Source organism: Pseudophryne corroboree, chromosome 2, assembly GCF_028390025.1.
Source record: "Pseudophryne corroboree isolate aPseCor3 chromosome 2, aPseCor3.hap2, whole genome shotgun sequence".
Classification (NCBI taxonomy): domain Eukaryota; kingdom Metazoa; phylum Chordata; class Amphibia; order Anura; family Myobatrachidae; genus Pseudophryne; species Pseudophryne corroboree.
This window is the reverse complement of record NC_086445.1, coordinates 56,171,750-56,194,722: the sequence shown is the minus strand read 5'-3', so window position 1 is coordinate 56,194,722 and position 22,973 is coordinate 56,171,750. Positions and strand designations below refer to the sequence as shown.

General features: G+C 45.3%; 1 protein-coding gene across 6 annotated transcripts in view; it reads right to left on the bottom strand.

The window, feature by feature from the left end:
- TENM4 (teneurin transmembrane protein 4) overlaps positions 1-22,973 on the bottom strand; it is a 1,727,786-nt gene that overhangs the window by 472,682 nt on the left and 1,232,131 nt on the right. For all 6 annotated transcript variants that reach the window (XM_063951320.1, XM_063951326.1, XM_063951322.1 and 3 more), the window contains one exon: positions 3,674-3,784. In XM_063951320.1, coding sequence (XP_063807390.1) covers positions 3,674-3,784 — 111 coding nt within the window. The remainder of the gene's footprint in view (positions 1-3,673; positions 3,785-22,973) is intronic.

Here is a 22,973-nt window from a genome sequence, read left to right as displayed (position 1 = left end):
ATTCGCTTAACAAGGATTCACGGGTGGTCAATCTGTTGAAATCAGAGCACTACATTTTGGCCACCGTGCTCGATCCTAGATTTAAAGCCTACCTTGGATCTCTCTTTCCGGCAGACACAAGTCTGCTGGGGTTGAAAGACCTGCTGGTGACAAAATTGTCAAGTCAAGCGGAACGCGACCTGTCAACATCTCCTCCTTCACATTCTCCCGCAACTGGGGGTGCGAGGAAAAGGCTCAGAATTCCGAGCCCACCCGCTGGCGGTGATGCAGGGCAGTCTGGAGCGACTGCTGATGCTGACATCTGGTCCGGACTGAAGGACCTGACAACGATTACGGACATGTCGTCTACTGTCACTGCATATGATTCTCTCAACATTGATAGAATGGTGGAGGATTATATGAGTGACCGCATCCAAGTAGGCACGTCACACAGTCCGTACTTATACTGGCAGGAAAAAGAGGCAATTTGGAGGCCCTTGCACAAACTGGCTTTATTCTACCTAAGTTGCCCTCCCACAAGTGTGTACTCCGAAAGAGTGTTTAGTGCCGCCGCTCACCTTGTCAGCAATCGGCGTACGAGGTTACATCCAGAAAATGTGGAGAAGATGATGTTCATTAAAATGAATTATAATCAATTCCTCCGCGGAGACATTGACCAGCAGCAATTGCCTCCACAAAGTACACAGGGAGCTGAGATGGTGGATTCCAGTGGGGACGAATTGATAATCTGTGAGGAGGGGGATGTACACGGTGATATATCGGAGGGTGATGATGAGGTGGACATCTTGCCTCTGTAGAGCCAGTTTGTGCAAGGAGAGATTAATTGCTTCTTTTTTTGGGGGGGGTCCAAACCAACCCGTCATATCAGTCACAGTCGTGTGGCAGACCCTGTCACTGAAATGATGGGTTGGTTAAAGTGTGCATGTCCTGTTTTGTTTATACAACATAAGGGTGGGTGGGAGGGCCCAAGGACAATTCCATCTTGCACCTCTTTTTTCTTTTCTTTTTCTTTGCATCATGTGCTGATTGGGGAGGGTTTTTTGGAAGGGACATCCTGCGTGACACTGCAGTGCCACTCCTAAATGGGCCCGGTGTTTGTGTCGGCCACTAGGGTCGCTAATCTTACTCACACAGTCAGCTACCTCATTGCGCCTCTTTTTTTCTTTGCGTCATGTGCTGTTTGGGGAGGGTTTTTTGGAAGGGACATCCTGCGTGACACTGCAGTGCCACTCCTAGATGGGCCCGGTGTTTGTGTCGGCCACTAGGGTCGCTAATCTTACTCACACAGCTACCTCATTGCGCCTCTTTTTTTCTTTGCGTCATGTGCTGTTTGGGGAGGGTTTTTTGGAAGGGCCATCCTGCGTGACACTGCAGTGCCACTCCTAGATGGGCCCGGTGTTTGTGTCGGCCACTAGGGTCGCTAATCTTACTCACACAGCTACCTCATTGCGCCTCTTTTTTTCTTTGCGTCATGTGCTGTTTGGGGAGGGTTTTTTGGAAGGGACATCCTGCGTGACACTGCAGTGCCACTCCTAGATGGGCCCGGTGTTTGTGTCGGCCACTAGGGTCGCTTATCTTACTCACACAGCGACCTCGGTGCAAATTTTAGGACTAAAAATAATATTGTGAGGTGTGAGGTATTCAGAATAGACTGAAAATGAGTGTAAATTATGGTTTTTGAGGTTAATAATACTTTGGGATCAAAATGACCCCCAAATTCTATGATTTAAGCTGTTTTTTAGTGTTTTTTGAAAAAAACACCCGAATCCAAAACACACCCGAATCCGACAAAAAAAATTCGGTGAGGTTTTGCCAAAACGCGTTCGAACCCAAAACACGGCCGCGGAACCGAACCCAAAACCAAAACCCGAAAAATTTCAGGCGCTCATCTCTACCCAGCATCCTCTAGTATGTATGAGAAAACAGGATTTTAATACCTACCGGTAAATCCTTTTCTCCTAGTCCGTAGAGGATGCTGGGCGCCCGTCCCAGTGCATACTCTACCTGCAGTTTAATTATACACAAGTTGTGTTATGTTACTTTCAGCTTGTTGCTGCAATTGGTTCATGCCTGTTGGTGTGTGTTATGTTGAATGCCATGTGTGTGGCATGGTTGAGGTGTGAGCTGGTATGTATCTCACCACTAGTATTAAAGTAAATCCTTTCCTGGAAATGTCCGTCTCCCTGGGCACAGTTCCTATTACTGAAGTCTGGAGGAGGGGCATAGAGGGAGGAGCCAGTTCACACCCATTGAAAAGTCTTGAAAGTGCCCATGGCTCCTGCGGAACCGTCTATACCCCATGGTCAATAAGTGGACTCCAGCATCCTCTACGGACTAGAAGAAAAGGATTTACCGGTAGGTATTAAAATCCTGTCTTTCTATATTCCAGCTCGGGGTTCTGGCATATGTTGGGATTCCGGCACTGGTATTTCGGCTACCGAGATCCCGGCTAATCTCGGCCTCCGAGATTGAACGTATCCCCCACACGGCGGCTTAATATACACATCGCTGCCAAACCCCCGGGATAACCAGCCAGCACATATATTATATACAGCACAACATGCATCTTTATATGTGCTAAGCGACCTCCCTCCCTGTACTGTGTGGTCGACGCTGTAGCCGACGCAGGTTATGTCACCACTTCCTTGTGAGCAGTTAACGTGATTCAGCCTAACAAAATGGCTGCCCTTACTCTCCGTAGCTCATAGGAGCCCATTAATACATGCAAAGGGAGATGTAAAAGAGGACCGATTTGTAGAGGAGAGCACAGCACACACATTGTTCTATGAGATGGGGTCTATTTATCATTGAAACTTCAAGTGCTGCTTTTTTTTTTCTTTTGTCGGCGCAGCTATCAAAGTGCCATTTGTGACAATTTATCAGAATTATCAATATAACATGCAGTTACATATAATTATTAATTCCCCACTAAAACAAACTGTCTTTGAAATTTTTCCTTAAATGACAATGAAAAACGTTAAAGTGCAATTGGTCTGAGGTAATTCATTATAAATTGACTGATCAATAAGCGGTTAACTGGAGCCAGCGTCTCGCTGTGGTCTGGAGTAATCACTCACTGGCACAGAGTTTAACCCTATAATTAAAGCTGAATGTATATAAGACATAGGGGGAGATGTATCAATCCGTGGAGAGAGATGAAGAACCAGCCAATCAGCCTGTAACATGAAAGTTAGGAGCTGATCGGTTGGTATTTTACCGCTCTCCACTTTCTCTCTCAAATCTTTGATAAATCTCCCCCATAATGTAATGTGCGGCTCATGGGGAGATATGGCAGGAGACTGGGTGGATTGTTAGACCACACTGTGGTTAGTCTTGCACACGCAACCATTGACGTCACATACTCAATAGCACCATCATATAAACTACTGTAGGTAAAGTCCATCACATAGCACCATCACATAAACTAGGTCAAATCCTATGATAACATACTTAGAAATTGCTAATTTACAATACAAAGATAGGGAACATAAAAATGTAGGGGTTCATTAACATAAACAGGGAAAATCTGTCAAAATCTATGAATTAGGGAGTTGCTATCCCCAAATCGCTAACCCCCCCCCCCCCCCCCCCCCCCATCCCCGTCATCCTGGGCATGGCAGACCCTTCTTTAGCACAGATGGATCTGTCAGAACAAGACCATTGGGTGTTCTACCTGTGCTCCTGTGAGTATATCCTGAAAACTGGAACTGTTGGTTGTCCCCGAGGACTGTAGTTGGGAAACACTGTTCTAGAGCGGGATTGATCAACTCCACCTCTTGAAGGTCTGTAAAAGAATAGGTTTAACAAGTTGGGTGCATTAACTTTTTTTATGCAGAGGTGCGTTTCACACCACAAACTTAGACAGGAACCTCAGCTCATTGCTCTGTGCTGCTGGGGGAACCTGCTCCTTCCACTACATAACCCACACTTCTCCATTCCCCTCCTCACATCATGTCACTGCCACACATGCAGCCCTGTCCTCACTGACACATCACTCATATCCTGTCTTACTCTATGTTGCTGGGGACCCTGCTCCTCCCACTATATAACTCTCAGTCTGTCGCTACCGGCTGCCTCCATTCCCCTCCTCACATCATGTCACTGCTCCTGTCACATGCAGCCCTGTCCTCACTGACACCTCACTCATCTCCTGATATACTCTGTGCTGCGGGGGACCCTACTCCTCCCACTATATAACTCTCAGTCTGTCGCTACCTGCTGCCTCCATTCCCCTCCTCACATCATGTCACTGCCCCTGTCACATGCAGCCCTGTCCTCACTGCCACATCACTCATCTCCTTATATACTCTGTGCTGCTGGGGACTCTGCTCCTACCACTATATAACTCTCAGTCTGTCGCTACCGGCTGCCTCCATTCCCCTCCTCACATCATGTCACTGCTCCTGTCACATGCAGCCCTGTCCTCACTGACACCTCACTCATCTCCTGATATACTCTGTGCTGCTGGGGACTCTACTCCTCCCACTATATAACTCTCAGTCTGTCGCTACCTGCTGCCTCCATTCCCCTCCTCACATCATGTCACTGCCCCTGTCACATGCAGCCCTGTCCTCACTGCCACCTCACTCATCTCCTTATATACTCTGTGCTGCTGGGGACCCTGCTCCTCCCACTATATAACTCTCAGTCTGTCGCTACCTGCTGCCTCCATTCCCCTCCTCACATCATGTCACTGCCGCTCCCAGCCCTGTCCTCACTGATCCCAGCCCTGTCCTCACTGACACATCACCCATCTCCTGATATACTCTGTGCTGCTGGGGACCCTGCTCCTCCCGCTATATAACTCTCAGTCTGTGGCTTCCCCTCCTAACTTCATGTCATTGCCCATGTCTGTGCTGCTGGGAGAACCTGCACCTTCTCCCGCATAATTTTCAGAGTCTAATCACATCTGTGCTGTGGAGAGAAGAGGGGGGTGGGGGGCGGAGGCTGCACACAGGCCCCGCCTCTCTTAATCTGCCCCTGGCTGATGAACAACATTTTACCAACACTTTATATATTTAATTGTAAATCTATGAAACGGATAGTCTCTGAGGAGAAACATGGTTAGGGTTGGAACATCCTATTGAGAGCCACAATGATTGAAGTGTAATATTACTGATTAGTCGTGACATCCGAGACTCATATTGCTACCTATCTACTGTACTTTTCTTACAGCTTACATCACTTATTTTTACTGTACTGATGGTTGACAACTATTCCTTGGACTAATGGCTTATAGGAAAACTTCCAAACAATGATGAAATTGGCGAGTCGCCCTATAAAACTGTGTATTATTTATATTGTTCTACGGACCTGTAATTATCCCCCTTTCTACAGAAACAGGAGCTTCTTTCTGCAAATGATTATGTGTTTATCTGATGCAGAACATAAATATGGAAACTCTCCATTCAGCATTATTATACAGGGAGAGATGGAGGAGACGTCTCTGTACATTGTTACCGCTGCCACTGAATAGGACAAGAGGAAATGAGAGCACACTAACGGCAATCTGCAACACAAAAAGTGCACACAGCCAGGTATTCACAGGAATAGTTAGATATAATGAAATAATTAAATACCCCCCCCCCCCCCTTCTCCTCCACACACACCGATGTTTTATATGCCGGTTTGTTTTTAATATATATTTTTCTTTATTTTAAAACCCGCAATAAAGATGAGTTTTGTTGGTCCAATTCTCCTGGGGAATTCAGTCCTGCGCTGGAGGACAGACTATGACTGGCTGACGTATGACAGGTGGACCTAAATCTAATGGCTGTTAGTGGATTTTTCAAGGGGTCCCCTCAATGTTTGTTACCCAGATTTTTCCTCTACCACCCTAGGCTGTGAGTGCTGTTCTGTAGATGTACTGTATGTTGTGTGGCTTTAATGTGGCCAGCCACTGGTTACTCAGGAAGTGCACTTGCAGCCGTTATTCAGCACGATGCAGTGAGTAAAGACCCACTTCAGCAGTTCTCCAGGGTCCTGAGGTGATTTGCACACAGATTACTGTATAAGTACTGTCTACACTGTGAAGGCTTCACCATTTTCTTCTTTTAAAGGCATTTCTCCCCCCTCCCCCCCCCCCCCCATGCTAACTGGTGTATGAATAACATAACATGATTTAATAGCGTGTCATCTTCACTCTTTATTCATCTTTATGGTTAACACTTTATATGCTGATTCGGTATCCGGACTCCAGGTCGACAACAAAAAGGTTGACACACCTTAGGTCGCCGCCAATTGGTCGACACACCTTAGGTCGACATGGACAAAAGGTCGACAGGAACAAGGTCGGCATGGGAAAAGGTCGACATGAGTTTTTCACAACATTTTTTTTTTTTTGGGAACTTTTTCATACTTATCGATCCATGTGGACTACGATTGGAACGGTAATCTGTGCCGAGCGAAGTGGAGCGGAGCGAAGGCACCATGCCCGAAGCATGGCGAGCGAAGTGAGCCATGCGAGGGGACGCGTTGCACTAATTGGGGTTCCCGGTCACTCTACGAAGAAAACGACACAAAAAAAACCAAAACCTCATGTCGACATTTTTTTCCATGTCGACCTTTTGTCCATGTCGACCTAAGGTGTGTCGACCAATTGGTGTCGACATAAGGTGTGTCGACCTTTTTGTTGTCGACCTGGAGTCCCAGACCCGCTGATTCACCGTGCATAAGATGTATAGAAATTTTATATTTATGTGTGATTTTTACCACATGAATTCTGCCCAATTGGCGGCCAACGTGGCTCCTATTATTACAGTTAAAAAATATATAATGTCGACATTTGTATTGTTGATGTACCTCTTTTTTTTGTCTCTATATATTCTTTCGGATATCATGTATGTTATTTTTAAATTATTTGGTGTCATCATCTCCTGTTTGATCTGTATTGGCTCATTCGACATCTCTTCAATAAAAATATTGCATTAAAAAAATAATAATAATAATGCTTCATAAAGCATTAGAAAAGTAATTTGGTCGCTTAGTTGGTCCACTTAGTGCACTTCATAGGGGTGTATTCAATTGTAGTAGGAACTGCTGTCTTGTCGGAAAGATGTCAGTTTCCGACTTTTTTAGGTCGGAAACTGTTCCGACGTATTCAATTTGGCTGCCGTTTTTCCGACAAGTCGGCAATTCCGACTTGTCAGAAAACATGTGGATCGGCAAAATAGCAGCGGATCCACATGTTTTATCGGATTCCGCGGCCAAATCCAAAAGGTTTTAGCACCGTTTCCAACAATGTCAATCCGACTTAAAAAAAAAAAGCTGGATTGGCATTGTCGGGAATGGACAAATCCTGTCGGATTTGGCCGCTAATTGAATACTCAAATGGCGTATCCTTTCCGTCGGAAAGGATTCCAACATCAATTGAATATACCCCATAGTCTCCGACTCTCCGCTTAATGGAGACGCCTCCATGTACAACCCCCTCATTAAATAAACTTGGAGATGCAAAATATGCCTCGTTTAAGACCCAAACTCTGAAATGGCGAAAATCTTTTTTTAGCAATGAACCCCGTTCTCCACTACTTTTTTTCATTTTAATCATCTCTTTTCTGAACTGCTGCGCAATAGCCAGATGCAACAGAAGCCCCTCAGCCTGTGCAAACTACTGCTCGTCCGATAATGCCGCCATCTTGCTCTGTGATGTCATGCGCTCAAATGTACATCTGCGTGCTCTCGATGACAGTGAGTTCACAGCTGCTTTGTTTTGTGCCTCATGAATGGCCTCCAGAGGGTACATTTCTTAACTGCGTTCCTGCGTAGAATTTGGCAGGAAAGGATTTATTTTTACAGAACTACTGTTAGATAAAATGTCCCTAATTGGCTATGTTTGCTATTACTACAGCTTTTTCCCCAAGTGCCCTATGCTTTCTTTACCGTGTAAATAACACTTCTTTTATGACAGTATTTAGTTACATGTATGCAATTTTACCTTGTATTAAAACCTATATCCCTCTAAAAATGCTTCAGTGCACAAAGTAGGTGTAACCACCATTTCCAGCAACCTGCAGCCATTTTGGCAGCTGTGTGGCAATAACATGACCGCTAGCAGTAGTCAGATGGCGCTGGTTTCATCTTTCTGAACATACTATACACCTGCCTAGAGGCCTTGAGATCACAGGTTACCTCAGATTTTCAGTCATGTATATGAGATTAAATAAATATCCCTTTCCCACCGGGCAAACTGCTGACCAACAAGTTCATCAAATGCATCATTTTAGATAACAAAACCGCTAGTGACACTCGCCTCGGGCCTCACTTCAAGTATTTTGGGATGCAGTCGGCGTAGGCACTGCGTGTTGAATACAAAGGCAGTCTGGCCACGGTAATATAATCAATACTCCTCATTTTTCTAGTTAATTTCATAATTTTCAAACAACTCCTGAACAGGTTGCATTTAATCTGTTTGACAAAACCGGACTTGTAATTAATTGTATTGATTAGAGACAAAGATATGAGAAGCTTTTACCGAGGTAAACACTGCGGGTTGGAATTGTCTTATTTAATCACCTCATCCTCCTGGCTAAAACTAACCATTGGAACCGAAATAACACCAGCTGCTGTATCAGCGGATGGATACATTGACTTTCCATAAACAGTGACCTAGACAGTCCTTTTCTGCTGTATGTAGCACAATATCCATTACAGATGCCCGAAAGTCAATTGAATTTCCCCAGTTCAATGGCCACAAACATGTTTAATGTAATCGTCAATAGACCCCATTTCATATATGTTGAGAGTGTTCGTCCAAGGAGGCTTCATTCCCTGTACCAAGATGGCCACCAATTTAAGTACTGCGGCGCCATCTTGTCACTGTGTTATAGAGTCATAGTCAGTAGCGGATCTTGCTACAGGCACACTGGATTTTTGCCCGGGGCGCCGCCTTTCCGGAGGGCGCCGGTGCCATCCGGAGGGTGCCGGCGCCATCCGGAGGGCGCCGCGCCATGGCAAGATTCGCTACTGTTTGTCAGTGTCCCCCGATGCTGTGCGGCGCTGTGAAGGAAACTAGATGGGTTACGCTTAAAGAATGTTGAGGTGCCTCTGTGCGCTAATGTGATACAGCTCGAAAAATATATTGGATATGGAATCACAACAGTTCCAAACAAAACAATATGCGAAAAACAAAAAACAAATATTATGCTCAAGCGCTCACAAATAGATGTACACTTCCCTTAATTTCTAAAGTGGGATGAATCTGGAGATTTTACCTTTCAGTTTTCCAAAGGATGTCCTCATACATGGAAAAGAGAAACAAACATACACATATGGGTTATGCTACCCATCTAGTTTCCCTTCGTGGAGAGGACCTTTGCTGTGCAGTGCGCGATGACATCATCGCGCACCGCACAGCATTGTGGGACTGGCACATAGACGCTAGGGGTCATAATTGACCTCTAGTGTCTATCTATGCTGTGCTATGGAAGAGATGTCATGACGTCTCTTCATAGATCCGAGGAACGGCGCCGGCGGAGGTCTGCAGTTGTCGGGAATCAGGAGCGGGGATAGTAAGTATTAATTCATTTTTTTTTATTATTTTTTTTATTGTAAGCAGCGCTAATGGGGGCACAACTCTCCAGGGGGCACAAATGGGGGCACAACTCTACAGGGGGCACAAATGGGAGCACAACTATACAGGGGGCGTAACTGACCACGCCCCTGTATGAAGCCAAGCCCCTATTTTCGCCCGGGGCGCCACAAGTGCTAAAATCGGCCCTGGTCATAGTGTCATAACACAGTAGAGCACTATTGAAACTTTTTTTTTTGTCTTTTGTGAATTCGCCTTTCTCAGTTCTAAACTGTACAGTTTTATACTGTACATATATTTACTGATTCTGTACATCGGCTGAATAAAATGGACGAATGTGGACACGCAGCAGCCAAAATCGGTGACAGCCTCGGACTGTCTCAAGGTACCACATCTTAATGGGTATCCGGACTCCAGGTCGACAACAAAAAGGTCGACACACCTTAGGTCGCCGCCAATTGGTCGACACACCTTATGTCGACATGGACAAAAGGTCGACAGGGACAAGGTCGACATGGAAAAAGGTCGACATGAGTTTTTCACAATTTTTTTCTTTTTTGGAACCTTTTCATATTTAACGATCCACGCGGACTACGATTGGAACGGTAATCTGTGCCGAGCAAAGCGGAGCGGAGCGAAGGCACCATGCGAGGGGACGCGGTGCACTAATTGGGGTTCCCGGTCACTCTACGAAGAAAACGACACCAAAAAAACATAAAAAACTCACGTCGACCTTTTTTCCATGTCGACCTTGTTCCAGTCGACCTTTTGTCCATGTCGACCTAAGGTGTGTCGACCAATTGGCGTCAACCTAAGGTGTGTCGACCTTTTTGTTGTCGACCTGGAATCCCAGACCCATCTTATAGATTATAAAAACAACTTTTTGTATTATGTTTTAATTAAATTTAAAATGACAATCATTTATTGTTACTTAAGAATCTGCAAAAAACAACAACATTTTAACCTAGAATTCTATTTTGTTAACCAAAACTAATTAGCTTCATGCATGTGAGAAGGCTCACCGTGGCATTGAATAGTAATGGACTTATTTAATAAGGCAACAGAAAGGCAAACATGTCAATCTTTGCTCCTGGCGGTGGACACAATTCTGCAACAACAGGTTTAGGACCTGCATAAGCTAAACATCATCAGAAATATTATCCAGTTTGAGAATAGTGTCTTCCATAAACGTGATGTTTTCACTTTGATGTTGCCAGTGCTAATTTTTCCTAATAGAAATATAGAATTAATATAGAATTATGATGGCAGGTGAGAACCTCTTTGACCATCTAGTCCGCTTCTTTTTCTTTAAACCTTTTGGCAACTTCAACCCTATTTGTTCCTTAGTTCTTTTTAAGGATATTCTTATGGCTATCTCAAGCGTGTTTAAATTGCTCTACTGTCTAAGCCTCTACCACCTCTGATGTTATACAATAAACTTAGTTGTGAGGTATTGGCGCTATAAACAGAAAGTAGGATAATAATAAATACTGACCACTTTTGTTAAGATCGTGTTGAGGTTCCGTCTGTTTTTATCCTAGTTTCAACCTCAAAATTACAAAAATATTGCAATAGTGTAAGACAGCATGAATCGTAAGTCCACAGTGTCCTTATGAAAATTTCAGTATGTCCATAATTGGCCACCACTTCTTCTCAGCACATTGTTGGCGAGGTTACTCCCAAATCATAACATTTACAGCAAATTGCTGACTATATCAGCAGTCCTGGACCTATAAATCAGCCAGTCTCTGACTTTCAATCTGGAAACTTTTCATCACTCATTATAATTATATGGTCCCAAAAATTATGGATAAAGTAGTTGATGACCAGAAAGCTGAAAAACCCAATAGTGTAAAATCTTTCCAGTATGCATTAAACATGACATAGAAAAAAGGGAATTCCCATAACGGGTGAATTGGACTCCTTCTGTAAGACAGAAGAAACTGCGCAGTGAAAACAATATGATGTTTAGTGGGTCCCATACCCACATGTAGGTATATATCACCTGTCCAGCTGTAAAGCACTCCCACACCAAGGTGTTTTGATCTGAAAAAGCTCTTTCTCAAGTTATCCACCGAAGAGTCTAAAGTCACTGACTAGAGTTCAGAGGGAAGCTCTAAGATCGCCCAGAACGCATGGCTCAGTGAAGTATGGCCAGAGACCGCAACATGTTCTGCAAGTTATATTTGGGAATTTGCAGGATGCTTGGTACAAAGTGAGCAGATCCACAACACTTGGCAAGCCAGATGACCAAGACTATGAAGAGTGTCCTTAAGTCTGTTCGTTATAATGGACATACATAATGTGATATCACAGCTGTTACCAGACCATTGGCCCATTATCACAGAGTGTATGGTCGGAAAATGATCACAATGCCAGATAATGTTCTGATTATCTTGGAATGATTCACCAATGACCTATGACACCAGAAGGGATGACCAGTCGAATCTTGCACATGTGGCCATCTAAACATGTAGCCAATTTGGATATTATTTCACCTTAGGGTTCGCTCTGAGTTTCGGGATTGCCCATGTAGTTTACATCTCTAGGATGGGGACTGGCATGAGGGATGATCACATGACTTAGCCTGCCTATGGTGTGGCAGGGATGTTTTTCTGTTGGACTATATGTAAAGTCTTGGACTGTGGGCCATAGCATCTTTGTTCCAGCCTTTCTATCCTGCCTCCCTTAGAATTTTCTTGGTTGGTGATTGATCGTTGGCTATTTTTCGATGGGAAAGAATGGCAGATCGCCAGTCCAGGTGCAATCATTTATTTTGGGACTGGTAGTTGTCTGTACCACCCAAACGGGTGAGTAGTCACGTTAGAAGCTCAATTAGATACTCTTGGTGGTGTTATAGTTGATTTGTGCACCTTGGGCGGTATGGCCTATAATGCATGTTGTCACTGTGAATTGTGGATTGTGATGATCTGGCTGTCCTTTCTTTGCAACCATACTTTCTTAAATATAATTAATAACTAACAGTTATCTGCAAAATGTATGTCTTTGTGTCTAGTTCTTGGATTCTTCTTCTTCTTCTTCTTCTTCTGCATAGATGACGCATCTTACCCAACAGAAGGTTTATAAGTGCTCAGAACATAGAATTTGACGGCAGAAAAGAACAACTTTGCCCATCTAGTGTGCTTCTGGTGGGGATGGTTTATTTATTACTTAGGTCCCCTAAGCTTATTCTTTTTTTTTTTTTTAGAATGAACCACGGTATATTGTAAACGGTCGCTATTAAGTTATGTCTTCATTCATTTTGGTTCATAAATTGGTGAGCCCTTAGTGTCTCTACATCCACCCCTGTGGGGACAGTCATTCCTGCACACTCCCGCCGAGCCTAGGAGATAGTATTCTCATCTAGTCATCAGAGGCTGACATTGGATTGTCAGATAAATGGTTATGTCATGCTACACTGGCCCCTATCTTGGGTGCCTGGAAGTGAAATCTCATATATTTAGCATACACTTTGGCTTCTTATATTAATAAATCAGCTCAGATGCTGGATTGCGTGGTCTATGTCAGCTTCTCCTATTAACTATGTCAGGAGAAAATATTCCTCAATGCATTTAAAAAGAAATTGTTGGGGGAGGAGGAATGTTCCGCTAATTCAAAGAAAAGCAAAACTATAGGAATATTCACTAGTAACTAGCAAGGCATAATAATCTCCATTTACAACTGTGCATGTTTTTTCAATTATGTTTTCACATTATTTATACTATTAAAACCTTTTATTGCTGGCTTCTACTTGTAAAGCTGGTTGGGTGTGGAGGGTCGACCACACTTAGGACGACAATGTCTAGGTCGATCACTATTTGTCGACAGTAACTAGGTCGACAGGGTTTCTATGTCGACAGGGTTTCTAGGTCGCCAGGTCGACATGTTCTAGGTCGACAGGTCAAAAGGTTGACATGAGTTTTTTAATGTTTTTTGGTGTTGTTTTCTCCACACAGTGACCGGGAACCCCAATTAGTGCACCGTGTCCCCTTGCATGGCTCACAAGCTTCGGGCAAGGTGCCTCGCTCTGCTACCGCTGAACTCAGCACAGGTTACTATTCCCAATCGTAGTCCCTGTGGATTGTTAAGTATGAAAAAGTAAAAAAAAAAGAAAAAAACAGTGAAAAACTCGTATCGACCTTTTGATCTGTCGACCTAGAACATGTCGACCTAGAGGCCCTGTTGACCTAGAAACCCTGTCAACCTAGTTACTGTCCACCAATAGTGGTCGACCTAGAGACCGGATACCAAGCTGGTTTACCTAGACTGGCACTACTATTATACTATTATATTAATAGTTTATGTTCTCCCTCTACCCCCCCCCCTTTCTTTTCTCCCTATACTCCTCCTACCTTACAAAACTCACCAATTTCGTTCTTCGTACAGTATTTAAGCAAATATAAGAGGATGTGAATCCTTTACATTTAGTGTATAGCTGTCATACCTGTTTCTCTGTTGCGGGGACCTTGTGGACGGTAAAAGCTCTCCAGGGTTATTGCCTACACGCTCAGAAGTAGGGATGGCCACTGACTATCGATGATTAATAATTATTGATGGTATATGGTCGATGTAGAATACTTTTGCCATTGATGGGAGAGAACCAGATGGTTTACCATCTAGCACAGAGTAACCTAAAAAAAATCCCCCCCCCCCCCCCAAGGTGCCAGGACACGGAACATAGCTCTGCCCCGACACCTGTGAAGCCCCGCCACCAGGTTCTGATTGGCCCATGTGCAAGTCAGTCAAAGAAAAGGAATGGCCGTCAGTTGGTGAAACCATCGGTGGTCATCCGTTGCATAGTAGGGTGCCATCGATGGCCACTTACAATATCACCATCAATGCCAACCATCGATGGTGACCGCACCTATGGCCATACTCAGAAGGTCTCCCCCTAATCCAGGAAAGAACAGTAGGCAACTATGAATTTAAGCCTTATTCAAAATTAACTGTAGTGCAACAATTCTCAACAGGATCCATAAAACCCTGACGCGTGCGACTGAAGCTAGGCTAAATTATTAACCTTGTGCCCTTTAAATATACACAATGCAAGTGTTCTGTGTGGCTGCGTCTCATCGAGCACGACGCCTCACTCCATCTCCTGGTGACACTTCCTATAAATCAATTTAAAGTTATAAATAAAATATTTTTAGATTGATACATGCTTATATATTATTTTCAGCAACAGGGAAAACCAGATCAATAAGTGTAGGCATTGACTGGCCGGGTGATTTATGGTGACACACATAAGGTGAAGCCCTACATGCTATAGAGTGAGCGCGCCAAAGGCATTAACATATCTTTTTTATGTGATGAATTAAACATTTAACCCGGGGAGAAAGACGCGGTACAAATTGTACGCGATGGATTGTGTGCCGTACGTATACATGCATTTATATATATATGGCGTTGGGTGATGTAACAAGTGGAATAAGAAGAAATACAATAAGGAGCTGAGTTGTATGGAAATCTGATATATTGTGTACACGGAATTAACTGGCAGCATTGATATCACGGGCAGAACAGTGGCCCCGCTGTAGTGTCTTGTGGTCTCAATGTACATGTGTCGGACGGGATCTGGTCAGGATCCCGGTAGTCAAAATGCCATCACTGCTCGGGATGCCGGTACTGAGATCCTGACCGCTGGGATCCCAAACGAAGGTTTGCCGGGGCTACGGAGAGGTAAGCCATTGGGGGGGAGGGGGAGGTGGGTTAGGTTTAGGCTGCGGGAGGGTTAGGTTGCAAAGGGGGAGGGGAGGGTTAGGCACCCCTGGGGAGGGTTGAGCTGAGGTTGGTAGTGGGGGGAGGGTTAGGGTCAGGCTGCGGAAAAGGAGGGTTAGGGAGGATAGGGGTTACGGTAGATGCTAGAATCAAGTGGGCTAAGGGACCTTTTCCGTAAGGGGGAGGGGTTACGATGCAAGGGGGAGGAGCTAGGCCAGCGGAATAGTTCCTCTACTATCCACGCCACCAACTATTACCTTTAGTAATTAGGCGGCGAGCGAAGCGAGCCACCGTGCCCGAAGCGTGGCGAGCGAAGCGAGCCCGCGAGGGTAGTTTTCGGGTACCCTGTTTGCCCATAGCTCCTCCCCCTGGTGACGTGTCTCCTCCCCTAGGTACGTCACAAGGTCCCTTCTCCCACTCCGATATAGAACCAACCTAGGGGTTACCGATAGAATACTTATCTACTAGGTGTCGGGATCCTGAGCGTTGGGGTGCCACTGTTGGTATTATAACTGCCGGGATCCCAAGCGTCAGGGTTTCCGATGCCACCATGTGGTGGACCCGCATAAGTTCAGAAGAGGCCACCACTGTTTTTTTGTGAGTAGTACAGTGTGTGAGTGTATGTGCTTTCATTCACTGCGTGTCCCTGTGTGTGTGTGTGTGGGGGGGGGGGGGGGGTCTCGGAAGTACGTTGGAAGCTCGGAGTAAGAGGAACCTGGCCTTGCTGGGCCTCCCTAACCTCTGGGCCCAGTACTGGCCGCCCCCCTTGCAGTGACGGTAGCTCCACTGCTGGGTGTTACCCATTTATAGAGGATCTCTAAAATGTTTTTATTTCAGTACATATCTTCCAGCAGATAATACGTTGTTTTTTTTTTTTTTGGGCAAATATTTTACTAATTGCTGCTGCTCCGTTACATCCTCTCTGCCGCACTGACACTTATTTGGTGGTCAGTAAGCTGCAAAGTAAACTAACAACTGTTAATAGGGGGTAATTCTTTCAGACCTGATCGCTCGCTAGCAGTTTTTTGCAGCGCTGCGATCAGATAGTCGGCGCCTACAGGGGGGGTGTATTTTAGATTTGCAAGTGTGCGATCGCATGTGCAGCCGAGCGGTATAAAAACACTTTGTGCAGTTTCTGAGTTGGCCAGAACTTACTCAGCCGCTGCGATCACTTCAGCCTGTCCGGGGCCGGAATTGAAGTCAGACACCCACCCTGCTTGGACACGCCTGCGTTTATCCAAACACTCCCAGAAAACGGTCAGTTGCCACCCACAAACGCCCTCTTCCTGTCTATCTCCTTGCGATCAGCTGTGCCCATCGCACAGCAACGATCCGCTTTGTACCTGTGCAACGCGCCTGCGCATTGCGGTGCATACGCATGCGCAGTTCTGACCTGATTGCAGTGCAGCGAAAAAACCTAGCGTGCGATCAGGTCTGAATTACCCCCATAGTTGTCCGCTAAGTTAGAACGGGGAAGGAAAGAATATGAGAGCTCAGGTGACGGACTTTGCAAACGCAAGTAATAAGCATCAGCCGAAATCTCAGGCTGGTCGGTAGGTGGTTTAGTAACAGCTCTTGGTATGGCTGTCAGTCACTTAGGGCTCATTCACAGCAATGTGATATAGACGTGGTATTCATGAGCTTAAAAACTCACCATCAAAAAAATCCACTCAATTCAGCTGATACTGGTAATAGCAGAGGCCACTCATTGCGCTGTGCAGGGTGACTCTTCCCCTCTGTACATGTGCTGTATGATTCACCAAGGGACCAATCTGTCTCAGGAGGTGTCTCCCAGTCTGAGTGTCTCTCTCCCTGCTGCAGTCTCAGGATAAGGGTGACTCTCCTCAGCCTGGTGCTGAGCTGTCACATTGTTCTCACACAGAGCCCTGTCTCCCACTCTCTCCTCCCCACACATCATACTTCTCTCAGCCTGCTCTCTTCTCTATCACAGGTCTCTCTCATCTCTCTGCACCTCTCGTCAGTCACCCCAGAACTGTCTCTCTCCCACCCACGGCTCTCAACAGGAGTCCCTGTTTATTTCCTGAGTCCTCATAAGACGCCCCCTATAATGGCACCCAAACTCTGATCCTGACAGGACTCCCCATCCCTCTCCTGACAAGACTTTCCGTCCCCTCTACTGACAGAAATCCTCTCCTGACAGGAATTTATTTATTACCAGTTATTTATATAGCGCACACATATTCCGCAGCGCTTTATAGAGAATATTTGCCCATTCACATCAGTCCATGCCCCAGTGGAGCTTACAATCTATATTCCCTATCACATGTACACACATTCACGCTAGGGTTAATTTTGTTGGGAGCCAATTAACCTACCACTATATTTTTGGATTGTGAGAGGAAACCGGAGCACCCAGTTGAAATCCACGCAAACACGGGGAGAATATGCAAACTCCACACAGTTAGGGTTGTGGCGGGATTCAAACCCATGACCTCAGTGCTGCAAAGCAGTAATGCTAACTATTGCACCATGGAATCCCCTCCCCCTCTCCTGAAAGGAATCCCCTCCCCCTCTCCTGACAGGAATCCCCCCCCCCCCCACCCCACCTCCTCCTAACCCCCTACATATCTTGTGAGCGGCACCAGTGTTCCGGTCCCTCCAGGCACCAATATGGCTCTGTTCTCTGGTACTAGGGAAGCCCGGGAAATATACAGTTCCAGCTCATCCTGGTTGTGAGCTTGGACGTGCCTATAATGAGGTAACATGAGGCAGCTGCCTGGGGCACCAGTACTCAGGGGCAGCACAATGCAGCGGCAATAGTCTTGCAGGAAAATAAAATACATTTATATTAGAAAACATGTTTGTAGATATAAAAATATTTTTCCATCACAATATTTCACACGAACCATATACAAGTATTACAAATCTTTATATCAAGTCACATGTGGGGTGCGACTCAGCAGGCAGAAGTGCCCTTGGTGATATAGCCCTTCTCTCTTGTCTAGCACCTCACCCACATCTCAGACTTTTACTGCTTTCTTCAGTTTGTGACAGGGTTAAAACCAGAGAAGCCTTAACCTATTTACCATTCCTTACCGCCACTACACAGACCTCTAGTAGGACGTCGGAAACAGGCAATATATAAAATGGCAAAAAAAAACAAAGATTTTCAATGCTAGGTAATGCCATCCTAAGATGGCCTTACCTATACCTAGCAATGGAGACCAGCAAAGCTGGAAAGGCTTTGCTGGTCCCGCCAGGTTAAACAATTATCCTCATGTGCTGACAGAGAAGAGAAGAGCGCTGGTCAGGTACATTAATATAAAGGCCAAAGGTCGCTCTATTCCGGCATGTGAGGAACGACACAGTATACAACATATCTAAATGTGTAGTGGACTTTTAGGTAAGTGTGGAGGAAAGTGATAGCTGTGACAGGATCATTCATGCGTTTTCAGTTTGCTGTTGTCACAGCCTCCAGCAGAGGGGTGTTGGAGAGAAGAAATGCACAAAGCATTTCAATTAAAACGGATAACAAAATGCAGGATGCGGAGGGACTGACAGGAGAGCCAGAGGTGCTACTGAGAGATGAAGCCCCCCTAATGTAAATGCGGCCCGACAGGTGCTTCGTGCAGACTCGCCGAGCCGCCAGAACAAAGTACGACAAGAGAAAGGAGATGCCTACAGCACCGCAATTCATTGAAAGGGACTCTCTAATCCAGCCTTTTATCCCTAAGACTCTGGCATCAAGTGAGACGGAGAAATAATCTCTTTCTTACAGCAAATACATAAATTAACACAAAGTAAACATTGTTCTGAAGATATTGCTATATACTACGGACTATTATAGTATTAGAGTAATGTTACTGGCTGTCTCCTGGCCCACTCTGCAACCATCATTTGTAACCATCGGGGGAGATGTACTAAGCCTTGGAGAGAGATAAAGTGGAGAGAGATAAAGTACCAGCTAATCAGCTCCTAACTGTCATGACAGTTAGGAGCTGGTTGGTTGGTACTTTATGTCCGTCTTCTTTATTTTTCTCCAAGGCTTAAGTAAATAGGGCCTAATTCAGTAATGATCAGAAAAGCAATCCTTACTGCATTTTGCCGATGTTGGGGACTGCACAGGCGCAGAATGGGTCCTGCGGTCTCTTATCTAAATAGCAAACGCCTCTGCCTGATTGATAGGGAGAGGCATTCACAGGGAGTGATGGGGAGGGGGCGACTGGCGTTCGGGAAAATGGGGGGCCTGTCGCTCCCATTTTCTGGGAGTGGCGAGGCGAAGGACTGCATCGCAACTTGCAAGATGCAGTCTCCTTGGCCCCACACGCCGCACTGCGACGGCAAGGCTGAGTGCGACGTTCATCTGAGATGCGATTGCATTGCAAATGCAGGGAGGAGGTGGTATGCATTTGCAATACTTAATGAATCAGACCCATATGAGTAAATTTACTAAGATTGGAGTTCTGTTTAAGATGGGATGTTGCCCATAGCAACCAATCAGATTCTACTTCTCGTTTATCTAGCACCTTCTAGAAGATAATACCTGGAATCTGATTGGTTGCTATGGGCAACATCCCATCTTAAATAGAACTCCCATCTTAGTAAATTTACCCCATAGACCCCTTAATTCTAAAGGCCCATACACATTAGACGATGTCGCTCTGTGAGCGACATCGTCTAACGTCTCCCCCTCCCGGGCCGGCCGGTCGGCGGCCGCCTGTACGCACTGAGCGATATGACCACTCATATCGCTCAGTGACGTCACGCCCCCGCCAGCCCTGCATGAAGGTCGTGGACGACAGTCCACATCCTTAATGCATGCCCTACCGACAGCGACGATCGTTGCCGCCCCGCGGGGCCGCGCATCGGTCGTCGCTGGCGGCATACACACTTAACGATATAATGAGCGACGTCGCTCAAGGAGGGGGGAAATGAGCGACGTCGCTCATTATATCGTTAAGTGTGTATGGACCTTAACTACCAACAACCCTGTAATCGTCAACCCTTAATTGCACTGCTAACAGCAGTGGCGCGGCTAATGTATACATCTGCAGTATAATTTTTATTTATCACCTTTATTTTTCAGCTCCTACAAAACATCATGAATCCCCCTTTCTGTCTGGTGAGAGAACTGCTTGTATAGTGCACATACCACTCAACATCAGCAATTACATACATTTTCAGAGACATTAAACCCCATCCCCCCATCTGCCAGATCTGTCAGTGCAGTAGACCCCGCCCCTGCGCACACTGCAGACGTTGGGAGCATGACGTTTGGCGAGAAATTACAACGACAAGGACATAACTGCCTTACGTCTCCCATGTAATAGCCACACTGGGGGAAGCTGGAAATGTGGGCAGAGGCTGGGACTATTACCACTCGATCAGGTAATGGTGGAAAATACTCCCTCAATAAAACTTTTTTAAAGTATGTTAAAATATATATTTTTTTCTATTCCTAGAATGTTTTTCTTTAACTTGCACCTAGATGCCGTAAACTGTGCAGTGCACAATGGTGTGTCACACATGCACTGGGCAGGGCTTAAAGTGGTCTTGGAGAGGAGGTGGAACTCATTTGCCCCCCCACCTACCCCCCCTCCCCCCCCCCACACACACACACCCCTCCCATAAGGCGGAGCCAGGGAATTCAGCAACCCCCCCCCCTGCAAACTATAAATTTGTGCATTACCTGTTATACTTTATAAATGGCCAGTGGTCACACAATAGTACCCACAAATCTAATTACACCACACAGTATATCACAGTCTTATTCCCATTACACCGCATGTAGTGCCCTGATTCATATTACATCGCATAGTAGTGCCTCTTATTCGCGATACGACACACAGCAGTGCCCCTTATTCACATTACGTCACTCAGTAGTACCCTACACAGTGGTGCTGTTTATAAATTATATGGAATTACTGTGCAAGGCCGTCATGGAGGTGGAACTAGTTCCACCTACAGTTACAAGTGGTGGAACTCAGTTCCACCTCGTTCCTCTTCACTTTAACCCCTGGCACTGGGGTTCCGGGTGATAGATTGACAGTCAGTCTGTCGACACAATATGGTCAACAAGCTTAAGGTCAACAGACACATACAGTCGACAAATGAAAGGTTGACAGTGCTAAGGATCGACAGGTAAAAGAGGTCGTCAGGTTGACAAGGTCAAAATGACAATGGTCCCCACAAGTTTTGTTTTTTTTCAACGTTTTCATCATTTACCATCCACGTGGACGATGGTTGGGAATACAGGTTGAGTATCCCATATCCAAATATCCGAAATACGGAATATTCCGAAATACGGACTTTTTTGAGCGAGAGTGAGATAGTGAAACTTTTGTTTTTTGATGACTCAATGTACACAAACTTTGTTTAATACGCACAGTTATTAAAAATATTGTATTAAATGACCTTCAGACTGTGTATATAAGGTGTATAGGAAACATAAATGAATTGTGTGAATGTAGACACATTTTGTTTAATGCACAAAGTTATAAAAAAATATTGGCTAAAATTACCTTCAGGCTGTGTGTATAAGAAGTATATGAAACATAAAAGCATTCTGTGCTTAAATTTAGGTCCCATTGCCATGATATCTCATTATGGTATGCAATTATTCCAAAATACGGAAAAATCCGATATCCAAAATACCTCTGGTCCCAAGCATTTTGGATAAGGGATACTCAACCTGTAGTAACCTGTGCCAAGCGCTGCACCTTGCCCGAAGCATGGCGAGTGAAGCGAGCCTTCGAGGGTACACATTTACACTCATTTGCCTTAGATATGGTTAAATATACAAAATGACACCAAAAAAAGCCAAAATCTTGTGTCAACCATTTCTGTGTCGATCATTCCCATGTCGACCTATTGACTTTTTGGCCTATTTATTGTTGACCTTTTGATCCACACCCCTTGCAAAGAAGAAACCCAGACTAGCCGGCCTGTTGGCAAACCTCTGCTTGCTGCTGTGCCTACCGGTGTCGTTAGGTTGTAAAAATACAGAGGAAAAAATGCGTAGGGTCCCCCCATATTTAAACAACCAGCACCGGGTTCTGCGTCCGGTCCTGGTTCAAAAAATACGGGGACAAAAGATTTATGGGTCCCCCCGTATTTTTTAAACCAGCACCGGGCTCCACTAGCCAGAGAGATAATGCCACAGCCGGGGGACACTTTTATATAGGTCGTCAGTTGCCTCGTGACATTTTCATGATTGATAGTGACAGTACACATTGATAAATAGAACCTTCAGCGCTGTCACCAACTTTTGTGATGAGAGTAGTGATTGGACAGAAGCTGCACCATCACATCGGAGGTCTGGACACAAGACATTGGTGGTCATTCCGAGTTGTTCGCTCGTTGCCGATTTTCGCTATGCTGCGATTTGTTGCTAATTGCGCATGTGCAAGGCACGCAGGGCGCATGCGCTTAGTTATTTAACTAAAAACTTAGTAGATTTGCTGTGGATCCTGCGGCGCTTTTCTGTCGCTCTGCTGATCGGTGAATGATTGACAGGAAGTGGGTGTTTTTGGGTGGTAACTGAGCGTTTTCCGGGAGTGTGCTAAAAAACGCAGGCATGTCAGGGAAAAACGCAGGAGTGTCTGGAGAAACGGGGGAGTGGCTGGCCGAACGCAGGGCGTGTTTGTGACGTCAAACCAGGAACTAAATGGACTGAGCTGATCGCAATCTGTGAGTAGGTCTTGAGCTACTCAGAAACTGCAAAGAATTATTTAATAGCAGTTCTGCTAATCTTTCGTTCACTATT